We start from the raw sequence: 20912 nt of genomic DNA, 5'->3' as shown, positions 1-20912 counted from the left end.
AAGAACATGAGTCACAACCCTGGGTAATGTTCAATCATTTGAAGGGGGAGACAAGTTTTCTAGGCTAATTAAATAAAGGACTGACATAGGGAATGAATAAATATTTGACAACCATGGTTGCAATCTACTGGACCAAAGCATGACCATTGATGCAGGTTTCATAAAAGGCAGAAAAAAAATATTGTATTATGTTTGTGCAAAGGCAAATGATATACTTGTCTACTAGCTACTGGCTATTTTCTAGACGTATAGAGATTCTATTTCTTACTATACCCACTGGATTACAAAACAGATAAAAGGTGCCTTTTCTCATTTTGGAGACATAGTCACCAATAACAGTACAATCTGCTGATTCAGGGTGCATCCACACTGCACAGTTATTTCGGAATAACTAGTGTTATTCTGAAGTAACAATGCGAGTGTCTACACAGCAATTCTGTTATTTTGAAATAATATCGAAATAATGGGTGGGTTGTTCTGACTTCTGTAAACCTCATTCCATGAGGAATAACTCCTCTTCCAAAATAACTTTTTCAAAATAGCTGCAGTGTGGACGCTCTGCTGCTATTTTGAAATAGCTCCTCACCAGGGCCATTCTAAGTAATTTTTCCCCAGTGCTTCCTGGGGCTCTAAATTGAGATAGCCCATCCACATTAGGGGAGCCGGCCTTGGACTAATTTTAAGGCTTCCCTATAGTGTGGGTGCTCTATTTCGAAATAAGCTAGTTTGAAATACATCTTTCAGAATAGCTTAATCTGAAAGAAGCATGCAGTGTAGATGTACCCTTAGGCTACATCTACACTGCGCTCTATTGAGCATGAACATATGCAAATGAGGTGCCATTTTTGTGCAACGGGCTTTTGCTCAAGAAGGAGCAGTCTAGACTACTCCTTCTTGTGCAAAACCCCCCTCTTGCGCAAGAGCCGTTCTGCCTGAAAATAAGCGGCAGAACGGCTCTTGAGCAAGAAGGGGCTTTTGTGCAAGAAGGAGCAGTGTAGACTGCTCCTTCTTACATAAAAGCCTCTTGTGCAAAAATGGTGGCTCATTAAGTATGTAAATGAGGCGCGGCGATGTTTATCGCCGCACCTCATTTGCATATGTTCTTGCACAAATAGTGAAATGCAGATGTAGCCTTAGAGTTCCCAGCTTCTGCAAAATAATGATTTCAAGTGTATTACTTCTGGCCGCCACCACTCTCATGTGGCTAGAATATAAAAGAGTATTCTAAATTAACAAATAAATAGATAAATAAATAAATAAACTGATCCTCGCCTTCATCTTGTGCTGGGTTAACAGGGAAACCCTGTTATTAGGCATTCAAGTAAGACCGTTCAGCTTCCACAATTAAGAAAAATATTTTCAAACTTAGAGGCAAAGCTCCTACCTAAGTGGCCCTCTTCAAAGGATGTGAGGCTGAAAAACAATAAATGTAAGAGGTCTCAGTCCTTCTTTAGCCATCAAAATGACTATCAATATTAATTCAATCTTAAATTAGGAGACCCTGTTTTGATAAAACTGGACACAAAATAAATAATTTGATCAAATATACTACTACTGTCTTAGTAGGGCCACAATATTTAAGAAAAAATGTTTTATTTATCTAGTTATTCTACTAAGAATTCCTTCCCAATGGTGCTCATATTGAATTCCATGTAAACTATCGGACTAGCATTTGGGAAGAAAGTGTACTGTGCTTACAGCATATTGATTATGCAAATAAAGTACGTGAACAATGGATTTGTATATTTTCCTGCGTATATCTTTGTGATGGGGATGGCTCTCCTTTCATTTTTGAAAGATTAGTAAAATGTAGCCATAATTGGACCTTTTCATTATGTTCCAACAGTTACTGCATTTCTTTTTTATTTCAGAGACAGGAAAGACAGGAATCAAATGTCCAAACAGTCAATATATATTACAATGAATAGGTCAAACTCAGGAAACATACTGCTGAATTTTAGAGCAAGTTTTCAGATTCTTTTGGCTAATTTTATATCATGAATTATTTTCATTTTTAAATGTTTGTGAGTTCTTCCTCTGTTGCCATGGTGATTTCAAGTTTCAAAATGTGATACTTTTGGGACAAGACATTTTCAGCTTTCTTTGCTTTTTCTATTGAGGAATGTACAGATTTTAAAATAAATAATATTGAATGGATCTAATTTCATCTTCTTTTGGAATAAATTATCTAAATGATAATAAGGCTTCTACACACCTGTATGGTGAATGCACATCTCTCCTCCTTTCCCTCTCTCCCTTTACTATAAATATATTGGTTCAGTGCACACATATCAAGACTTTAATATCAAAGAGCTCACTGCTGAAAAAACAGTTACTAATCTGAATCATACTGTTTCCCCATTTTTTTCCTAATAGGTGAATAGGAGGGATGTAATACATTCATCACTCTCAGAAAATGTGCTAAATTTATACTCAAAGATATCAGTAGGTAGGAGGAATGTGGGTACAGACACAGTTACAGTGTCACTTGCAGAATAGGTCTATGATACTGTGGAAACTATGTACAGTAAGAGCTGTTTTATCTGGCACTTCACCAACCAGAAAGCTCTATGGGGCTATGTCCAATTTGTCAAAAAGAACATCTGAGATATATTTCACATATATTTTTAGTTAGTTAATTACTCGTTTTAGTATTTACAACATTTTCAAGCTGGTTACAGATACCTTTGTGTATATCTATCACATGAGTATCACAAGACAGATACATAGAGTGGGGTCCTCAAGAAAAATTGAAGAGTTGTGATAAATCGCAAAGGTATCCAACATATAGTAATTATCACGTACTTTGACTATCTCACCCACTCTCTGCCAACCACTCAAATTCTGTCTTCCTCTGACATGCCATATCTCTGAACAGCTTCAAAGAGTCACCATTAAATAAGACAAAAATCAGCCTGCCGAAGAAAAGCTTACCTCTCTCCCCCCTCCAAAAATTGTACAAACCCATTGTCCAGAATAGAAACCAGGATGAAGAACCAACAACTCAGAATTCTTGAGAGCTAGACATGGGAGCTATGCTCTTGGCAAAAGTAGAGTGAGAATGAGACACAGCACTTGCTTCCAGATGTGGAAGGTCCCTGGAGGACAAGGATGTCTAATAATTTATGTGCAGGGAAACAAGCTTAGGTTATTTTAGAGGTTTTACAAATGTAGTTATAGTACTCCTCTTCCCGCAGGCTATTTTTTCAAACAGACTAATGGGACAAGCCTCTTCTTTCCTCCCACATGAGACTAAGCTCCAGAAATAAGGGAGGCGGGCGGAGTCACAAAGATGCTGTTAAGCCACTTCATGTTTGCTAAGTTTTAAGGTTTAGGGCCTTATTCTAATTTATGCTTAGCTGCAACACCTCCCTAGCAGCTATTCCACAGCCAAGAACAGTTTGAGCAGAGCAGCACTCTGCCGCTGCAATCCCTTCCACCCCAAGCATGTCTGTGACACAAAGGTTTGGATAGGATTGATACAGAGTTGTTGTCATGTTTGTGCACTGCATAGGGAACCCTTTATGTTACTGAAGCTGTATAAAGGAGATGCAATAGAACAGCAAATCAAGTCCCTGGTAACTAAAGCACTTAGTATTACAGCTAGCAGGATGAAAAAACCCTGACATATATTTCCACAATACAATATTTTTTTCCTTTGATTAATCTATGGCTTATGAAAAATATAAAGGATGTGGAATCGTGTAGCAGTTTTATTGGCCTTATCCTTTATATGACCTGTAAAATTCACTTAAGTGAATAGTGCAAATATTTATACTGATAAACCTTTACACTATCCCACCCAGTCATATATTACAGACACACAGATTAACACATTTATATTACAGATGAAAACTTTATAATGAATAAAGTATTATAAAATCCTATCCCTTTTCTGTTCATAAACTGTTTGAACAGAGTGGCTACGTCTAGACTGGCATGATTTTGCGGAAATACTTTTAACGGAAAAATTTTTCCGTTAAAAGTATTTCCACAAAAGAGCGTCTAGATTGGCAAGGATGCTTCTGTGCAAAAGCATCTGTGGCTAGTCTAGACGCGATTTCGCGCAAGAAAGCCCCGATCGCCATTTTAGCCATCAGGGCTTTTTTGTGCAAAACAATTCTTCCCTGTCTACACTGGCCCTCTTGCACAAGAGGGCTTTTTCCCAAGCGGGAGCATGAAAGTATTTGCGCAAGAAGCACTGATTTTGTACATTACAAAGTCAGTGCTCTTGCGCAAATTCAAGCAGCCAGTGTAGACAGCTGGCAAGTTTTTGCGCAAAAGCAATTGCTTTTGTGCAAAATCTTGCCAGTCAAGACACACCCAGTATGTCTTCCTCTATATTATTACTTGAAAGTATTTACCACATATTTTCTACTTAATATCCTTCCTCTATAGCCCCTTCACTAACATTATTGTGGGTATTTGCTATTCAAACTCTAAGTTGTTTAGACTGGACACATCCATCACATGGTTTCTTCTGTTCTTCAGCTGTATCAGCGTAACTTTTAGAAACAAATTTCCACTTACTCCTAATAGTCCTCCTAAGAGTCCTTCATTTGGAACTGTTTCTATAAACACCTCTGACAATAAGCTAATTCTCTTGCTTATTCAAGAAAACTGATACATGGGGGGCAGAAACATAGACAAAGCACATTTAGAATGTGAATAAATATTCCCCATATTTGTTTGCACTACTCATCAATTTCAGTACATAAACACTCATACACACACAGAAATACAAAGCAAAATCCAAAGCTAGTGCAAAGTATGTCAGGACTTGACACTATATACAAAATATAATTTGAATGCGTTTTTAAAATATTCCCTTACCATCTGCCTTGCTGCCCTCTTCCATCAAGAGTTTTGCAATATTGAGAAACCCTTTGGCAGAAGCTAAGTGGAGGGGCCTATCTCCAACTTCTCCACTCACATTCACATCAGCACCAAACTTCAGCAAGAGGTGGGTAACCTAAATATTTAAACAATGTAAATTAGACCACCGATTGAAAACACACATTTAAATGAAACAAGCACATAAGAATGGTCATACTGAGTCAGACAAAAGTTCCATCTAGCCCAGTATCTTGGCTTCCAACAGCGGCCAATACCACATGCCCTGAGGGAATGAACAGAACAGGCAATCATCAAGTGGCCCCTCCCCTGTCACTCATTCTCAATTTCTGTCAAACAAAGGCTAAGAAGGCCATCCCTGTCCATCCAGACTAATAGTCACTGATGGACTCTCATGGACTCTAGTTCTTTTTTTAAATCCCTGTTATAATCTTAGCCTCCACAATATCCTCTGACAAAGAGTTCCTCAGGTTGACTGTGCAGTGTGTGAAGAAATAATTCCTTTTATTTGTTTTAAACCTGCTGCTAATAAATTTCAGTTGGTAATCATAGGTTAAAGTTTACTCTATACAGGCAGTCCCCGGGTTACGTACAAGATAGGGACTGTAGGTTTGTTCTTAAGTTGAATCTGTATGTAAGTTGGAACTGGCGTCCAGATTCAGTCACTGCTGAAGACTGCGGTCTCCAGCAGACCAGGGGCACCGGAGCAGCTTACGAACGGGGCTTTCTCGCCCTGGAGCTCGCAGGTAGCAATCCGCCACCTCGACCTCCGGGGCGAGAAAGCCCCGTTCGTAAGTGCAGATCCGACATAAGTCGGATCCGCGTAAGTCGGGGACTGCCCGTACTGGATTTCTTAACATCTTGAGTAAGAAAGCTCTATTTTTTGAAATTAAAACAAGTTATATAGGTCTATATAAATTCTTTCATGAAACTCATTACAATGTCCATTTGTAAGTTATACGCCTATAACATATTACATTGTTCACTAGCAAATATCAGTTCATTTTTAAAGTGATATGGATAGTGAGGGGTTGAGAAAAAGACACACTTATTTGTTTAACTGGCCTAGTCAGCATAATAAAGTAAATGTCCTTAACATCCATAAATTAGCTATGTCAGAGCCGTAGCTTCCTTCAGAAAGTAGAGTCCCTTATCACAAAAGCACCATATGCATTTTAGCATAATTTCACAAGACTGTGACTATTTGTTCAAAAGTGGTTCATGGGAAATAAGCAAGCTAATCTCTCAGCCCAACATGTAAAGAGTTTCTTAATGTTACTGGATGAGGAGGTGAATGTATAAAAAAGGAAGGTGCAAGATTGCATGCTTTGTGCACATCCTTACTGCTATTGAACCATAGAAATATAGAATTTTCAATCATCTGTTCTCTTGGAGTCTATCCTTTCAAAAGCATTTTCTGGGAATGACTCTCCAACTCTTCTAAATAAACTTCAGTGAAATGAAAAATATACTCTACCTACAGGTCATGCTTTGAAATTCTGAAAATGCCCTGGCATAGGCATGTTTTCAGTAAAAGAAAGGCTCGGGGACTGACTCATAAAAGCCAATACAGACACAAGGCTTCTTCTGAACCCAAGGATCTCCTGTACTGTGAGTATATTACCCACAGTCACAGACACTTCTAGATGAGCAAAGAGAAATGAGATTAGGAAGGTTTAGGGCCAAGGCATCAGTACTTAAAAATTTCACTGCCGGTGAGAGTACGATAAGCAAGATTTGGCTCTTTGCATCCACAACATGCTGGGTGAAATCTGGTTTCATTAGATCCACTGAGAATTTTCCTATTGACTTCCATGGGGCCTGGATTGTATTTATTAAATCCAAGGTGCACCAATCAATTTGTTATTGAGTTACTATGGACTAGGAGAGCCTACAGACTTGGCAAAGTGTGGGTGAGGCCTCAGCAGAAGGGGCGGGGCCCAGCCTGCCAGCCCTCAGCCCTGCCCAAACCACCTTCTCCCTCTTTGAATTTCCAGCCACCAGGGCAGTTGCCCCTTTTGCCCTCCCTCCATTGGTGGGCCTGCTATGGGCCATTTATACACATTACAGTTAATGAATATAAGGTAGCTTCAAGATGTAGGATGGGTGGTGAGCACTGTATAAAGAATATCCCTGGGTGAGAAGCCCTTTTATAGGTTAGAAAAGCTCTCCCACTCTCATGAATGGCAACTAATTTCCAGAACTCTTTGGAGGTTAATACATTTGACTTGTAGGGCTGGCTAGGGGTAGTTAAAACATGAATAGACACATTCCTGTGAGCTTTCAAACAGCAGAAAATATCAGATACAGTTAAAGGCAGAACTTAAGTTATGTGGAACCTGTGCAGTCTCTCTCTATTAGGACCCTTCCGGATATAAAGACAGATTGACTGACAGTAAAACTATATGTGGCTAGTTGTGCAAGAGCTAGTTTGTTTCGGTCTTCACCGAGAAGTCTGGAGGTGTGCCTAACGTAGTGAATACAAGCAGAGAGAGGGTAAGTTTAGAAGATAGGATACACAAAGAACAAGTTAAAAATCACTTAGGAAAGTTAGATGTCAGCAAGTCACCAGGTCCTGATGAAATGCATCTCAGGATACTCAAGGAGCTGATAGAGGAGGTATCTGAGCCTTTAGCTATGATCTTTGAAAAATCATGGCAGACAGGGGAGATTCCAGAAGACTGGAAAAGGGCAAATATTGTGCCCATCTATAAAAAGGGGAATAAGAACAACCCAGGAAACTACAGACCGGTCAGTTTAACGTCTGTCCCAGGGAAGATAATGGAGCAGGTAATTAAGGAAATCATATGCAAACACTTGGAAGGTAATAAAGTGATAGGGAATAGCCAGCATGGGTTTGTGAAGAACAAGTCATGCCAAACTAATCTGATAGCTTTCTTTGATAGGATAACGAGCCTTGTGGATAAGGGAGAAGCGGTGGATGTCATATACCTAGACTTTAGTAAGGCATTTGATACGGTCTCGCATGATATTCTTATTGATAAACTAGGCAAATATAACTTAGATAGGGCCACGATAAGGTGGGTGCATAATTGACTGGATAACCGTAGTTAGAGAGTTGTTGTTAACGGTGCTAAATCCTGCTGGAAAGGGATAACAAGTGGAGTTCCGCAAGGGTCTATTTTGGGACCCGTACTGTTCAATATCTTCATCAATGATGTAGATATTGGGATAGAGAGTACGCTTATTAAGTTTGCAGATGACACCAAACTGGGTGGGGTTGCGACTTCTTTGGAGGATAGGGACATAATTCAAAATGACCTTAGCAAGTTAGAGAAATGGTCAGAGGTAAACAGGATGAGGTTTAATAAAGAGAAATGCAAAGTGCTCCAATTAGGAAGGAACAATCAGTTCCATACATACAAGAAGGGAAGCGACTGTCTAGGAAGGAGCATGGCGGAAAGTGATCTAGGGGTCATAGTGGACCACAAATTGAATATGAGTCAACAGTGTGATGCTGTTGCAAAAAAAGCAAATATGATTCTAGGTTGTATCAACAGGTGTGTTGTAAGCAAAACTCGTGAAGTCATTCTGCCGCTCTACTCTGCACTAGTTAGGCCTCAGCTGGAGTACTGTGTCCAGTTCTGGGTGCCACATTTCAAGAAAGATGTGGAGAAATTGGAAAGGGTACAGAGAAGAGCGACAAGAATGATTAAAGGCCTAGAGAACATGACCTATGAAGCCAGGCTTCATGAATTGGGCTTGTTTAGTTTGGAAAAAAGAAGATTAAGGGGGGACATGATAGTGATTTTCAAATATCTAAAAGGGTGTCACAAGGAGGAAGGAGAAAATTTGTTCCTCTTGGTTTCTGAGGACGGGACAAGGAGTAATGGGCTTAAAGTGCAGCAAGGGAGGTTTAGATTGGACATTAGGAAAAAATTCCTAACTGTCAGGGTGGTCAAATATTGGAATAAATTGCCAAGGGAGGTGGTGGAATCTCCCTCTCTGGAGATATTTAAGAACAGGTTAGATAGACATCTGTCAGGGATGGTGTAGACGGAGCTTGGTCCTGCCTTGAGGGCGGGGGGCTGGACTCGATGACCTCTTGAGGTCCCTTCCAGTCCTATGATTCTATGATTCTATGCTTTCATCTCTGTCGGATTCTGCCCATTTAGTTACCTGTTCATGGCCATAGTATGCTGCAATGTGTAGTGGGGTGAAAAACACTGCATCTTGAACATTGACATAAGCTCCATGCTGCAAAAGTATATCCACAGCCTAGAAGAAAAAGAAATAAAAAAATTCCAATTAGAAGCTCTCTATGTGGTCACCTTATAATAAAAACCTATTACATTATGCTTACAAAGAACAAACACTAACCTATAAAGATGGAGAACTGCATACAGCATATAAAAGCGATTAACTTACAGTACTATAACTGAACACTGAATGTCACTGATGCCTTATAAATAAACCTGAACATGTATTTGCCAATAAAAAGCCTGATTTGTGAAGGGAGAGGCCTGGGAATGACTGACTCAGAAGGCTTAGAATAGCCTTTAATTATCTTTTAGGCTTCATGAACAAAAACCAATAAATACATCACAGTTTTTACAAGAAAACAAAACCAAACAAAAGACCCCTTTTAATTTAAATACATGCAGGTAAATTCACAAGCATAATTCCCTCAATGTGTAAATATTTCAGTGTATGTTAGAAGATAATAGCCCTTAGACTTCAATAAATAACTCAAAGTGGTTTCTTTCAAATTTCTACCCTCTTAGTCATTCCAGAGGCCAATCGTTTGGTCGAGCCACTATTAATTTTGAAGCACTGGCCTTCTGAATAACTGTCAAAATGGAAATTTGAATTAAATCATTTTGGATTACTCATTGAAGCTTAAGCACTGTTATTTTTTTGAAACCCAAGGGAGCCTTTATAGCCAGTAAGGGCCTTGTGCCACAGCTCATTTGCATAATATGACATACAGGTTTATGGAATGCTATTGTTTTCCCTTATAGCCTGCATGAGAGTCTGTGAAAGGTGTTTGAGTGACAACCCAGGAGATTATCCACAGCCTGGGGAGCAGCAGGGAAAACAGCCTACTGGCATTCCTCAGGTAAAGAGATGAGTGGATAGTGCAGATGGCACTGCTACCCATTCTTCCCCTCTGCTGACACTGCCAGTGATGGTCCTAATGAATGTCAGACATGACGAATAATTTGTAATGTGGTTCCAGTCAACTGATAACTGGACGGGGGCCATAAGCTCATTTAACAGAAGGTTTTAATTATTCTTAGGAATTGTAAAATCTGGACTGATCTATATGGGTAGGCTCATGCTTCACAGAGAGCTTTGGATGAGAAGACAGTTTCAGAACTGCATACAAACAGCAGCCAGAGAGACCTTTCTTCTTTAGGAAGCAGGCACAGTGAATAAATGTGTACTCTTACATCAAAGGACATTTTCATGCAGCTCTCAGAAACAAGCTCCCACTGATTTCATTTAGAGTTATGGGTGTTTAGTATCTGTGGAAACTAGACCATAGGCATTTAAAGATATTCACATTACAAGTTAGTTTAGAAAAATGGAGTGTTAACTGCTAAGTGTCTCAGTTTCATCATCTGTCACCATGGGGGAAGTGTGAAGCAACTTAAAAGTCTCTGGATTCAAAGCACTACACAAGTGTTAGCTGATTAATCTTTACTGACCAAAAAACAAAACAACCCCTCCTCCCAATAAAACAAACAACCTCCTCCCTCCTCTCCCCCAAGAAGAGCATTCCTGCAATATTTTTCCTGCATTTGAACCAGACCAGAAGTTAGGTCCTTTATGGTTTTAGACTTGAACCAGAAGGAAAATTGAAAGAGAAGAGATTTATATCCTTACAATCCAGTATTCAAAGGGAGATAAATCTGAGATTCCAGTTTTGATCTCATGATATATATGGCAATTTCCGGCAACACGGTTGGAGATTTTACTGTATTAAGATTATGCATCATTGTGGGCCAAGGGCTGTAAATAATTCTAATGGGAGGAGTGACTACAGCTTTTCAAGGAATTAAGAAAAGTGTGTGTGTGGGGGCGGGGGGAGGGAGCGGGAAGCAGGAGTTCATAGGCAAATTCACTTGCATTGTAATACCTCTAGAAAAGTACCAGTTCAAACTAGATTCTTCAGAGACCAACAGACAAAGAAAAAAAACTTTTGAATAAGTAACCTGAGGTTAGATTGACTCGTGTTCTTCTTTCTGAGCAAGAAAATGGACAGGATCTACTGATCAAGGAAGGCCCCAGTTCTTCCTGGGATGGGATGGGATGGGATAGGACTTTGGCTTCGTGAGGTCGACCACCGTAGCCCTGAACTGCAACAGGTCCATCTCCAGTTTAAAAATATCTGCAGTTTCTCATAATTTTTTCTCAACTAATTGAAAATATTTACTACAATCAGCAATCTTCAGCAGCATATTACCCACTTTCTCCTCCGAAGCTTTAGTTTATAAAATAAGACTGACCTTTGTGGTGCTCCACTATTAATTTGCTTTTCACTCTAAGGAGTAATTCACTACAGCTCTATTTCTATTTCTTCTTGCTTAACCAGTTTTTAATTCACAACATGTCTGTTTCCTTTACCCTCTTGTTATTTGCCATAAGAGTCTTTTATGAAAGGCATTATCCAAAGCTTTTTGAAAATTCAGTAAATTATGTCCACTTCAAACAGAGACTGTTAATTAAGGTAACTTTGAAGGTTAGAGAGAGAGTCAACAAATGGAACATAAGATAGACTACATAAAGATTCTGTCTCTTGGACAAGGGCAGGAGATAAGAATTCTTCTAACAAAATTAAATCAATGGATATTGACTTTCTAGTAGGTAAAATTAAAATGAGAAAGACAACTTCAACAATTAAGCCATGTGCATCAGCATTAGCCTATGTATATCTCTGTGTTAACACATCTAAAATATCTGCAATGCTTTTCAGAGTCTTTATTAATTAAGCCATTAAAACTTAAATAAGAGAATTACCGAGCACTGGCCTAATTCTTTCCAATTTATCAGTTATAGATATAATCAGTCATGTCCCATAAAGATCATTTGCACAAAACTAGCAAATCTCTTAACTCTTTGTTGGTCCATAAGAATTATAGAATTAACCTTGATCAGAATGAAGCTCTAAATGCCTAAAGAAGCTTACAAATGGTTGTGAAATACTAATTGACAAATTTAAGATAAAATTAAAGGAGTTGTCTACTAATAAAGCATAATGAAATGTTTCTGCATGTTCTTTTTTGTTTGACCTGGGGTCAGAAGACAGAATTGAGGTACATTATCTATATGTTCTCCTCACCTCACTGGAATAGATAAGATAAATAAAGTTAGGTCACAGATAAAATAAGTAATGAAAGGCAGGGGAAAGGGAAGGAGTACTAATCTCCTGAAATACACCATTCTTACCACTTGAATGGTTTCTCCTTCCAAAGCAGGTAGCCAAGGAACTGAGGTGATTTGTTTTCTTATCTGAAGATATTATATACAGAATGTTTTAAGTAACTTTATGATACATTATGGGAAGACAATTGTTTTGCCCTCATCATTTAATTAACAACACCGTATTTAGAAACATTGCTTTGACCTGTTGGTTTAAAGGCATTACAGAAGAAGAGTCAATTTGCTTCAAAGGCAGACTCTTGGTCTGAGCTGATGGGTTAGGGGTTCACTTGAGTCAGCCAAAAATCCCTTGTCACCCACATGGACACAGTCTAACACTCTTTGAATTGTTTTAGCTGCTCTTTGAATTGTGTTGTAGCCAAAGTAGAAATACTCTTAATGCCCATACAGACACAAAGGGTAAAATTTTCACAAGTGACTTATGAACCCAAATTACATTTTTAAAGGAGACACAAGGACTTCAGATTCTAGGGGTATGCCAACACTTAAAAAGCTACTGCAGTACAGCTGTAGGCACTTTTGAAACAACAAGGTTTCTACACAACCAGCTCACATGGCTTTGAAGATTTTAAACTATGTCTGCATGAGTGTTAAAGGGGCTTTCCAATCAAAAGTCATTCAAGTGAACTAATTTAGTTGAAACACACTCCTTCCCACCAGCTAGATAGACCCTTCATCAGTGTACCACCTTAATAACTGATCACATTATCTTGTTGTAGCTGCTGTTTGATTTCTTCTAGAGAAAGCAAGGGAAGGCCAAGTAAAAGAGGTTTGCTGATGTGGAACTTTAAAGAATTTTGACAGGCAGGATCTGGCTACTGTATGATTTTTTTTCTGTGCTATTTTGGATGGTAGAGAAATGGAAATGCATAGTTTTTTTAATTAATTAATTAGTTTCTGCTAAAACGGCTACTATAGTCAAGTCTCCCACTCCCCGTAGTCCAAAATGAAAGGAAATTCTGGAGAAGACCTCAGCCTGATTTACCATTGCACAACAGTTTGCGTAGTCATCTATATCTATGCAAAATGAGTGCCCTGATTTCAGTTGCATTTTAGTTGACTTTGCCCCAGCATAAATGACTGCAACAAACTTTCAACAAAGCTGCAGGCCTAAGAAGATTCATGCCCCTTGAATTCATGAGATTAGATTTTTCTAGCCAGCCATCCATCCATCCATCCATCCATCCAGATTACAACAGAGATATATGACAAAACATGAGACCTCTCCATCTCATGACATATGAAATGAAGAGGGTATACTGGATGTCAGGTGAAGGAAACTGGAGATGCTTGAGATTAGAAGTCATGAAAAAATAGAGTTAGGAAGAAGGGAAAATATATAACTGTAAAAGATGGAAGGATTAGTGTGGAAAGGTGAAGGAAAATGAAATAGTATGGAACTAGTCATATACGTTTCAAATAAATATGAAAACTTTCCAACGTTTCTCAAATTGTTTGAGGTTCACCCATCCCTACCAATAATATTCATTCAAATGAAAATAGAGGTGACAAATATTTTATTGTAAAATAGGATTTATATGTGAAATCTATATTTTATTCTAAGAAAGATCTAGTTATAACACAAACTCCTTGTTTGCCAACAAGTCCTTGTTGTAAGAAAACAAATAGATTCACACATTAGAGTGTCAATTGTACATGAGGTGAAATGAAATAACACTCCTCCATCCCAACTGGATTTGCTGCTCAGTTCACAAACCTCTCTGCATTGTAATCTGCAAATGCCAATTTTAATTTATAAAATGAATTAGGCAACAATATTAGTTTTGCAGTGTGGAAATATTGGATAACACATCAGTGCACATTAAAATTGTATTATTAATTCAGCAGTGACCTCTCTGGGCTGGAAATGGATAACGTTTTTAAAATATCAGACTTAGGAACAGTTTTTTAAAACTCATCTGGGTATCTAATTTGGTTTCTAGCATCTCTTATTTTTTCTCTAATTTTGTACACTTCCCACTGAGGTTCATGTGCTGAAAATGTCCACTAACTGATAAAATAAACCAACAAACTAGGTTTGCGAAAGTAAACAAATAGGACACAAAAACACGGAGAACATGAAGTATTTATGCACCAAGCTGGCTCAGCTGAGTTGGAACATCTCATTTATGGCAGTGTCCTTCAATCTTCCAATTTTATAGAGGTGATTACCATCGTGGTTTAAGGAGTTATGGAGATTGTGCCAAAGTTACAAGCTGGCCCTGTCCAGAACTGAGACCTAATGCTAGATTCTCCAGTTCCTTTTTGTCTGGCTCTGAAAAATAGCATATTTTCTCAAGAAACAGAAAAGTCAAACAATCTATATAATAAGATGCCGTGTATGTTTCTTTTATTTATTTAACTGAATAAATAACACGTTACTTGTTTTATTGAAATAGGGGAAATGCCAAAAATATATTTTCCCTCTCTGACTTACATATCACTGCACTTTTTAGAGAATCTTTTAAAGTTCCAATTTTCATGAATATTAATGGAATTCTGTGCAAAGTAAGCTTTTTAACCTAGCAGAAGAGATTCTCAGCAGACAGACAATTTCAAAGTTCTATAAAAAAGGGAAAGAAAAAGGCAGAATCTGAACTATAAATCATCAGGATCCAAATCAGCAGCAGAACCAAATGAGGTATATATATATGTGGAGTACAAATCTCTGTAGGGAATATTTCTGGCAAAGATCTGATCATTACTAACAGAGAAAACAATGGGCCTTTTCTAAATTACTCACAAAAAATGATATTTCATCAAACGAGGGGCCTTATCATTGCAAGTAGATGAGCATCCTTAGTTTTCATTGACTTCAGCCAGAGTTGAGGACATTCTGCACATTTTAGTGGGTGCTCTGCCATTCATAGTATCAGACCCAAAAGTTTTAAAAAATCAATGTGAAAAAGTAAAATAAAACAAGATAGTCTGTATTTTTTGCTCATTAGTCTGCAATGTAGTGATCTGAAGCATGTATTTACTTTATATCCTGTGCATCTCATATGAATTTCATTGAGCTATAAAAAATACAGCTTTATGCCAAATCTCCCCCGCAGGCTTTTGTTTTTCCCTTAATCCTACAATGAACTCTGTCATGATGGTACGTCTACACTGCATGCTTATTTTGGAATAAACTATTTCAGAATAGTTACTCCGAAATATCTTATTTCAAAATATCACATCTAAACTGCAGGGAAGCCTCAACATTAGTCTGTGGCAGGCTTCCATAATGTAGATGTGATAACTCAATTTAGAGCCCCAGGAGGCACTGGGGAGCAGTAATTTAGAATGGTGCTGAATAGGGGCTATTTTGAAATAGCAGCAGTAGAGCTTCTACACATGCCTTATTTCAAAATAGCTATTTCAGAATAGGTGTTATTCTCAATAGAATGAGGTTTACAGATTTTGGAATATGACATCCATTATTTTGAAATTATTTCCAAATAACAGAATGGCTGTGTAGATGCTCACATTGTTATTTTGAAATAACGCTAGTTATCTTGAAACAACGGTGCTGTGTAGAAGCGCCCACAAAGAGTATATTGCAGGATTGGTGCATTGTTCATATAATTTTTTTATGGGGAAAACTGGCAAAAGTAGATGTGGGAAATGATAGAAATTGGGAGACGAAAGAAGGTTTGGAGGGCCAGAATTTCAAAATGTGAACTCTAATCTGAAGCATTCTTTTGGCTATCATATATTGCAATTTCTCTGCTTTTAAAAAGAGAAAGAGTGTGAGAAAAAGTGCTTAACCTGATACAGATGTATTGAAAAATCCTGTATAATTAGATCAATGATATTTTGTTTCTTGTAGCCAACTAATGGTAATTAAGTAATAAAGAACTCAAAGCTATATGTGAAATATCTATTCTGGAAAACTAAAAAAACCTGAAAGTTGTAAATTAATCTGTCTCTTTATCCAGAAATTAAAATTTATTAGTGTGGCTGATTCATTTCTCTCTGCAAATAATTCTGCTTTAGTAAAGGGAAAATAATGACAAAAGTTGAATTTGTAAGAATGACGACTTTAAACTCAAGACACAGTATTTTTCTGCAAGCAACATGAAGAAACCAATCAACGTTATGTGCTTAAATTTATATCCCGGCTTCAATATTTGTTCATAAAGATTTTATGCATGCATACCTCCACAGATGTTAAGTATTAAATTATCCAAATTGTGTAAATGTGAGGTTTGGGAATGCAGTATTTTTCTGTCCATATTCATAGGCCAGACTGAAAATATGGCCTTTTCTGTTGTAAAATATTAAGGGAGAATCCCTGGCCACTTTGAAGTAATTGGAAGTTTTCTGATTGATTTTAGCAGGTCAGGATGTCACTCTACATATGTCTCCTTAACATTAGGACTGCTTCACACCACTCTGGAAGTTTGCGTAAATTATAGGTATACTATTTTTAAGCAACACTGCTAAATAATACTAGAAGATTTACTTGGTATTGCTTGGGTCCTTCAGGACAGGGATCTGAGGGTGTGGGGGGTGCAGGAGTCAGGGCAGTGGCTTCGGTATGTGGGGCCCCAGGGTTGCAGGGGATGTGGGAGTCAGGGCAGGGAGTTGGTAGGTGTGGGGGAGACACAGTAGGTGGGGTAGAGGTGTCCACTGGCTGCTCTCCAGGGCCAGTCTGGGGTAGCAGGGAGTGTGCTGCCCAGCTGGCGGCTGGTCCCTTGGGCCAGAATGGGACATTGGAGGCTGTTTTTCAGGAATATAACTGTTCCTGGTTCTTGCTGTCTCCCACTGGTCATTCAGGAGTAAAACTGTCCCTGCTATCGTAGCCCTCCCTTTCCATTTGATGAGAAACAATCACATTCCAGGCACATTCCATTGTCTTGGCACAATGAAACGCTTATCTTGCTTTAAGTTATTATAAGAGGAAGCTGCATATCAAATGCGGCGATCCTTGCTCTGACTGTTGAGGAGTAGTTCTTGAACAGACTCAGACAGGTGGACACATAGCTAGAGACAAAGACAGATGCACAAACTCTCTCATATATAGTAGATTGTACAAATATTTCTTCTCTAATGAGTGATTCTTTTATATTGCCTTTCTCTAGCTTCTGATTTGTTCTTGTTACATTTTTTGAAATGCATTGACAAATTGCACTGTCTCTCTCTCTTTCTGCATGCCTAGTACTTTTGTACATTTTCTGAGCAAAAAATCCAACTCCCTCAAAAAACAGAACAACTAGAGAATTACACGATCGAGTTGGCTTAAATAAGCTCTTGTTTCTGTTTGACAAATGCAGCTTTTTCATATAGGTTCCATCCTAATTATTTTCCTTGATTTGAAGCTGGCTGCTCAGCACTTCTTCACATGATGCTGGTAATGAAAGACTGCACTTATTCCAGAATTAAGTATATTTGAACATCAATGTATTCAGAGAGCTAATCAGCTTGTTCATACACATTGAACTGAACCAAACCTTCAAAAGTGTTCAGGGAAACAATGATTTTTCTAGCTTTATTTAGAAATTATCTGAAATGGCAAAATACTTTTCATAGATACCAGTCTATGAATAAATCATTCCTCACTTCCATGTAGGAAGCTGGTCATTTAGGCTACGTCTAGACTACATCCCTCTGTTAACAGAGGGATGCAAATCAAGCACATCGAAATTGCTAATGAAGCAGGGATTTAAATATACCGTGCCTCATTATCATAAACATGGCCGTCCATTAAAAAAAAGTGACGGCCATGTTTATGATAATGAGGCATGGGATATTTAAATCCCTGCTTCATTAGCAATTTCGATGTGCCTAATTTACATCTCTCTGTCGACAGAGAGGTGTACTCTAGACACATTCTTACAGAAATGGGGAAAAGCCACAAAATTCAGAGCTGAATCTTATGTCCCCAGATTTTCAGATCCAAAGTGAAGAGATCATGACAGAGGCTCACCACAAGTTTGAATCTAGAGCTGAGTGTTCATATCTTGGATTGCTCTTCAGGCCCTTTTCTAACTATTTGATGTGTCACTAGAAACTAGTGCAAAGATTTCAGGGACTTCCTCACTTTACTTCACATTCCTTTTTAAATCTCTCATGTCTTTTTCCATGTCTAATGTATTTCAGAAAGTATAGGAAGGTCATATTTTATATCAAAGTGGGTAGTATACCATCATATCAGCTACTCTTCAGCAATGGTCACACTATGTTTTATATAGCTGAAAGATTTTTATTAAATGTGGATCAGAAGTAAATCTGTCATTTCTTTCTTATTTATTGCTCTCAAAAGATTGACCGGAGCTGATATTTACTTTGCAACAAAGTAGGTAATTTCAAAAGTGTTCCAACTATGCATTATGAGATGAAGACATCTGAAAATTAAAATTGATTAGCAGTAGAGATATTCTAGTTTTTTTTAAAGAGGTGCCTCCAATATCAATGCATGTTATGGATGTAGGGCTGTGTCAGTCAATATGGGGTCTGAGAAAACATCAACTGAGAAATATAAGTTTCATTTGTACAAGAGGTAGCATGGACAGTACTACTTTGGGGGATGACATTTTTCTACAGACATAGCTACCTCTGCTCATTGGAGGTGGTTTAATTATGTTGAATGTAGAGTTCCTGCCCATCAGCATGGAGCAGCTAAAGGAGAGATCTTACAATGACACAATTGTATCAGCCATGCTGCTTTATGTTCTCTAGTGTAGATATTAACCAGGAAACCGGAATTTGGAACAATTTTTCATTCGTTATGCTGGTGATGTCACATAAGTGTTAGGGGTAGTATATATTTGTTTCCTAAGGAAACACTGCACAGCTTCTTAGAACTTCTTCACAGATGACCAAAATAACCTTTTGATTTTTCACTGAATAATATATTTATTTAGCCCACCAAAGTAATGGCACCTTCATTAGTGTGCAAATGTGGGGTCACATCCATCATGAGTAATTTCATTCAAAATTTCACTGTAGATATCTCCTTTAATGATGCCTCTTCTTGAGAAAGTAAGAGTTCTGGGATGAGGCACTTGCACAGGTGTGTAAAAGATTTTTAGAGATTTCACTATGCTTATTAAAATAATGTTTTTTTCTCCCAACTTTGCCATAATTATTGCATTGTATTGCATTTGCCTAATATTTGTCAGTGAATTTAGTGTAGATTAAAATATTGGACAGAACCAGACATAGTGTAGGTAAATGATGTGCAAAATTCCACAGATAACTCTATCTCTGGATCTCAGTCCCAGGTCCCAGTCAATATAAATACTACCAAGCTGGGACTAGTTTCTCAATACTATAAAAATGAATGGGACATGACCACGAAAAGCAGATTGTTAACAAGGTCAAGATTTGAACTGATGTCTCCAGAGGAAAAGGCTAGTGCACAAATCCACAGAAATGCCTATTAAAATAAACTTTAATCAAGATTCTCTCTTGGGAAGAACCAATAATTATCTGGCAACAGTTCTAAGGCAACTTGCTGAAGCCAGTAACAATGGACACTTTCTTCAAAGAGGGCAGAACAATTTTTATGTGACTATACTGTTTCATCTATGGGCATGTGCAGTGTGCATATTAATAGGCTTTCAATTACATTCATTACTGTGGGGGCAGGGACTCCTCCCTTGCATTACAATCCTAATTTTAGATAATTCTGTCTATACACTTTCTTCTGTTGTGGAATTGACACTTCACACACATGGTCCAACAACACTCCCCATTTGGGGCCTGATTCTCATTTACCATAAAACCACCTTCTTTGGCAGTGTAAAGTGGCCTTAAAATAGATAAAAATGTACGTTACCCTTCATGTATAAGGGATCATTCATATCAACAGAATCTTCTAAAAATGAAATGTACAAAACATTTTAAATGCAACATTGTACATATTCTCTGTATATGTAATGTAATCTTACGTGTACATACGTGTACACACACACATCCTGTATCTCTCTTTCTATGATGTGTTGATAGTTTATTTCTCTTTGCCACTTGTTAGGATATAAAATCAGATGGGTAATCAACATAGCAAATATTAGGTCTAGGCTATAATTCTATATGGTAAACCCTAGTTTTGAGTAAAAAGTATAGCTATAAATAGTAAATAATGTTTTCTATCTTAGCTATGTGCTGTATACCTTTATTTTAAAACATCTTGATTTCATAACAGTTTGCAAACATATCCTTGCTGCAGCTGTTGGAGAACATATCATAGATAGCATAAGGCTGTGACTCAGTGAATGATTTCATGCCAGACTACTCCTTCAGTGAACACGTTCCTCATTTCACAGAGAGGACTGTGATGAAGTAGAATCATAGAGCTGGAAGAGACTTCAGGAGGTCATCAAGTCCAGCTCCCTACCCAAAGCAGGACCAATCCCAACTAAATCAACCCAGCCAAGGCTTTGTCAAGCCAAGACTTAAAAACTTCTATGGATGGAGTTTCTACCACCTCCTTAGGTAACCCATTCCAATGCTTCAGTACCCTCCTAGTGAAATAGTTTTTCCTAATATCCAACCTAGACCGCCCCCACTGTAACTTGAGACCATTGCTCCTTGTTCTGCCATTTGTCATCACTGAGAACAGCCTCTCTCCATCCTCTTTGGAACCTCCCTTCAGGAAGCTGAAGGCTGCTATCAAATCCCCCCCCCCCCCCACTCTTCTCTTCTGCAGATTAAACAAACCC

The 20912-nt window shown here is 38.1% G+C and overlaps 1 protein-coding gene across 3 annotated transcripts in view; it reads right to left on the bottom strand.

Moving 5' to 3' along the window:
* LOC102460847 (serine/threonine-protein kinase TNNI3K) overlaps positions 1-20912 on the bottom strand; it is a 213073-nt gene that overhangs the window by 131981 nt on the left and 60180 nt on the right. For all 3 annotated transcript variants that reach the window (XM_089780463.1, XM_006130399.5, XM_075936240.2), the window contains 2 exons: positions 8995-9093; positions 4834-4972 (listed from right to left, as the gene is read on the bottom strand). In XM_089780463.1, coding sequence (XP_089636589.1) covers positions 4834-4972; positions 8995-9093 — 238 coding nt within the window. The remainder of the gene's footprint in view (positions 1-4833; positions 4973-8994; positions 9094-20912) is intronic.

This window comes from Pelodiscus sinensis, chromosome 9 (genome assembly GCF_052426305.1).
Source record: "Pelodiscus sinensis isolate ZL-2025 chromosome 9, ASM5242630v1, whole genome shotgun sequence".
In the NCBI taxonomy this organism is placed as follows: domain Eukaryota; kingdom Metazoa; phylum Chordata; order Testudines; family Trionychidae; genus Pelodiscus; species Pelodiscus sinensis.
This window is presented reverse-complemented; position numbering and strand designations above follow the sequence as displayed.